At 61.6% G+C, this 4,375-nt stretch overlaps 1 protein-coding gene across 1 annotated transcript in view; it reads right to left on the reverse strand.

Moving 5' to 3' along the window:
- Positions 1-4,375, reverse strand: part of AXIN1 (axin 1) — an 80,602-nt gene that overhangs the window by 5,909 nt on the left and 70,318 nt on the right. The window contains exon 7 of the mRNA XM_011966880.1: positions 3,452-3,697. Within this exon, the coding sequence (XP_011822270.1) occupies positions 3,452-3,697 (246 nt within the window). The remainder of the gene's footprint in view (positions 1-3,451; positions 3,698-4,375) is intronic.

Consider the following 4,375-nt stretch of genomic DNA (forward strand, 5'->3'; position numbering starts at 1 on the left):
ATGGCAGGGCAGGCTGCATGGCTCCTATCCCAGGAAGACCTACGGCCCCCAAACCTTAAAAACATCTCAAGGGCAGGGATTGGCCAAACAGAACTATGCGCGATTTCTGGATGAGCCTGACCCCACAGTGAAGTCTGTCCCAGGACTGTTGCGGGTGCAGCCAGCAGGCCCTTCAGAGGGGGTGGGGCTGGCACCGTCTCCTGCCCAGGCTGAGCTGGGCCCTCCTCTTACAGGTGCTGTGCTTCCACAGCCGTGCGGGGATGATGGGCCGGGCCTGGTTGCTCTCACACCCTCTGCTTGGCTCCCCTGCCACCACCTGTCCCTCAGATGACTCCAGAAGCTGCCCCTGGCCCACTGGGGTTCAGGCCTTGGGCCTCCTTCTGGCTGCGTGCACTAGAGGCTTCCAGAGCCAACATCATGGCAGGAAGGCCTCACGGCCACCTCAGCCAGGTGACCGTCCACTTCGCACACCAGGCCCCCACCCACCTACCTGCATTCTTGGACTTTCTCCCAGAGCCACATCCTTGGAGCCCCCTAGAGCCAGGCCCACAGGAGAATGAGCCAACATGTGGGGGCTGCCCCAAGGACGGGTGAAGGCCCCTCCAAGACCCCCTAGAGGATGACAGCCACAACAAACCTGCATCCGGGGCAAGCCTGGTAAGGCCTGGGGGACCCCTGTTCTCAAGGCCCCTTTTGGGATATGCCCCTCCTGCCACCTTGAGCACACAAAGGCACCACTGACACAGCCCATGTGGGATCACGTGGTATGGACACAGTAAGCCTTTCTCACGGGCTCGGAGTGGTCAGCACTGCCGGTGGGAGCAGAGCCCTGACTCACGGACTGCACGGACTGGACAGACGCACATAGTTGAGACCCACAGTGCAAGCTGACGCACCTCGCGCACCTCAGCACCTGCAGCCCCGACCCTGCTCAAGCCAGGTCTGCAGGGACCAGCCAGTTCCAAGCCGGGTGGCGCCAGGGGCAGGGGTAGGTCTCTGCCCCACAAGGGGCCTGGCCATGACACCTGTGTGGATACAGGGCTGGCTGTGCCCAGGCCTCCAGCCGGGCCTGTTGGTCACTTGTCATGCTGGACAGTCAGCGTCTCCTTTGATGGAGACGGGAGAAGGCTCTTGGGCAGCTTGGAGTCTGATGCCGTGGGACCCTCTCCTGCCACAGCTGCTTCTCAGCGTGGTACCTGAGCTCAGGCCCCAGGACGGCGGCTCTACCATGGGACCTGGCTTGAGACGCCTGGGCTGGGTGGGCAGGACCAGGAGGACCCTCAGGACGCACGTACTCTGTCTCGGAGAGCTCCATGTCCGACACGGCTGGTACCACGCGCAGCACCGGCGCGCACGCTGGCCTGACGCAGGCGCGTCCCCGCCGCATAACCTCCTGCACATACCTAGGGAACAACCCGCGTCAATGGTGGCTGCGCCGGCGGCCACCAGCCCTGGGGAAGGAGCCTCGACCAATGCTGCCGCGCAGGGACAGACGGAGCATGAAGGGGTTGTACAACCTGCCCCGTGAAGGCTCCAGTTTGCAGGGTGGACAAGACACCAAACCCCCTCCTAGGCCTCAGTGGTGCCAGACACTGCAGCACACTCCACACTCACGATCTGGGTACCAACCCCCCTGTTCCCCAGACCGCACTTTGGGGAGCTTCTGATCTGGGGTGCTGGGATCCTACCACCTCATCCCCTCTGGTGGGACGCCATCTCCTCCCGAGAGCCTGTCCTTGGGTCTCTGGCATGAATTCCCCACCAATGGTGTGGACACTGGCTCTGGGGTGTGGCAACTCTGTCTGCACCTCAGGGAGGCTGAGAGCCCCCCGGCACCACAACTGAGGCCATCCTGGGCAGCACGGCAGCTCCTCTCACGTGGACACCTCCACCGGGGTGCACTGGGCGACCCTGATGGTAGTTTCTACTCTGACAGCCCAACAGGGCCCAGCACCCGACCTGCCTCTGGGCCTTCACTCCAAGTCTCCACAGCTTCTCGCAAAAACATGTGTCCCCTGGACAGACAAACCCAGCAACTCTGGGTTTCCCCACAGCATCCAAACAGGGGCAGGAAGGTCGTGTCTCAGAACGGCGGCAGTGGTTCCACGGCTCAGTGGGCATCCCCTGCCATCATGTAGGGCCTGTGGGTGCCCGGGGAAAGGGCAGATGCAACCCGAGAGACCCCTGCTCAGCCCAACAAGGGGGCTCAGGAAGCCCCGGCAGGAGAGAGCACACAGGCCCAGGGCCTTGAACCTGCTGCACATGATGCCCACCCCCAGCTCATCTGCCAGCCCGGTCACACGCCCCAGCTCCGAGCACCACACACCAGGCTCCTGCATGGCACGGGGCTCTGGCTCCTTGTTGGCTGAACAAGATCACAGGGTCACAGATGTTTGGCCATAAAGTGATCACCCTTTGGGTTTGAGGTAACTCTGACCCTCTCTGGCCCCAGAGCTGTCATTAGGCTGAAACTTTAATGACTTGAGACCACACAGGCTTTCGGCTGGGAAGGGTCTGAACCCTGATGCTGGTTCGGCAGAATAGGGCCCCTGGCCCCAGCCTCCCTGGAGTGGCACAGCCCCAAAGCTGGAGGCCCAGGAGGTGGGCCTGGACCCCAGGCCCCAGGTGACCCAAGGTGGACAGGAGGAGCTGGTGACCTCTGAAGGCAACCATGGCCTCTGTGACCACAGCCCCAGGGCCTGCATGAGCTACAGGCTCCCAGGACCCTCACAGAGACCCTGATGTGTGAGGAATTCCAATGACCCAGGATGGCCGAGAAAACTGGCCTCAAGAGCAAAAAGCTGAAAGTGGAGAAGGCAGGTTCTGGCCTGCAGCGAAAACGCTGCCGGAACAAAGAGGCGGCCTCCCTGCAGCCCAGGCAGAAGCCAGCCTGCTCTGGGGAGAGAACAGGGTCTGGCTACTGGGGCCCAGAAGGCCAAGGAAGGCTTAGCGAGGAGGGGCTGGGGGCTGGACGTCCAGGATGACAACTCTACATCTGCACAGGTTGCAGAACCACGTAGCTTTCCAACCGTGTAGAGCCACTCAGGGCTCGTGGGGTGCGATTGTCAAGAGGCAGCCGCCATGCCTCCAGGACCCCTGCCTCAAAGCCCAGGCTGCCCAGCAGTCAGCAGCCTCTGGCTGGGACCAGTGTTCCCCACACACTGGGGCCCTGCAGACGCGGCTCAGGTTCAGGAAGGACCCCCCTCCACAAGAGCAGTGAGCACAGAGGCCTTGGGTGTGTGAAAGCTCCGGCCCCAGCCCTCCGTCCACCGCAGGGTCGCCTGCCACATGGCTCCTCAGTGGTTGTCAGTGGAAGGAAGGGCCCAGTATGGCTGGGCGACACCAGAGGGCCGTTTTTCCCCTGAAGACCTCAGGCCTTGGGGAGCTTCAGCCCCAGGAATGGTGCTGTGGTAACTCCCAAGACCCACCGCACCCCACGATGCAGCCGTACCTCTGTTTGGAGGGTGCCCGGCTGACTCTCTTTTCTTCCTCCTCCAGACGTCGGCGCGCCTCCTCCAGCTGGGTTAGGGGGTTGGGAGCTGGGTGGGGTGGCATCGTGGGGTCTTGGATGAAGAGGTGGGAGGGCTGCACGGAGGTCCGGAGCTGAGGGCCGGCCCAGGGGTGCACGGCCCCGGGGCGCTCAAGGGACAAGGGTCTGGAGTTCTCATGGGGCTGTGGCTTCCTTGTCCCTGAGGACCTTGGGGAACAAGAGAACAAGCTGTGGCCATGGCCAACACCCTGGCCAGGTGGCCTGGTGGGGCTACACCCATCTCACAAGGGCAGCCTCCTTGAGAGATAGGATAGGATGGGCTACTGGGGCCTGGCCACCAAGACACATGGATGCCCTCCTCAGACCACACAATAAAAACATCCCGGCCGGGCACAATGGCTCACACCTATAATCCCAGCAGTTTGGGAGGCTGAGATGGGCGATCACCAGAGGTCGGGAGTTTGAGATCAGCCTAACATGGTGAAACCCTGTCCCTACTAAATATACAAAACTAGCCGGGCGCCTGTAATCTCTGCTACTCTGGAGGCTAAGGCCAGAGAATGGCTCGAACTGGGGAACTGGAGGTTATAGTGAGCCGGGATCACGCCACTGCACTCCGGCCTGGGTGACAGAGTGAGGCTCGGTCTCAGAAAAAAAAAGACAACAAAAAACCATCCCTGATTTGCCTGTAATCCCAATCCTCAGGGAGGCCAAGGTGGGCGGATCGCCTAAGGTCAGGACTTCAAGAACAGCCTGGCCAACATGGCGAAACGATGACTCTACTCAAAAAATACAGAAAATTAGCCAGGTGTGGTGGTGGATACCAGTAATTCCAGTTACTCGAGAGGCTGAGGCAGGAGAACTGCTTGAACCTGGGAGGCAGAG

This window comes from Mandrillus leucophaeus, unplaced genomic scaffold, assembly GCF_000951045.1.
Source record: "Mandrillus leucophaeus isolate KB7577 unplaced genomic scaffold, Mleu.le_1.0 Scaffold78, whole genome shotgun sequence".
Lineage (NCBI taxonomy): Eukaryota > Metazoa > Chordata > Mammalia > Primates > Cercopithecidae > Mandrillus > Mandrillus leucophaeus.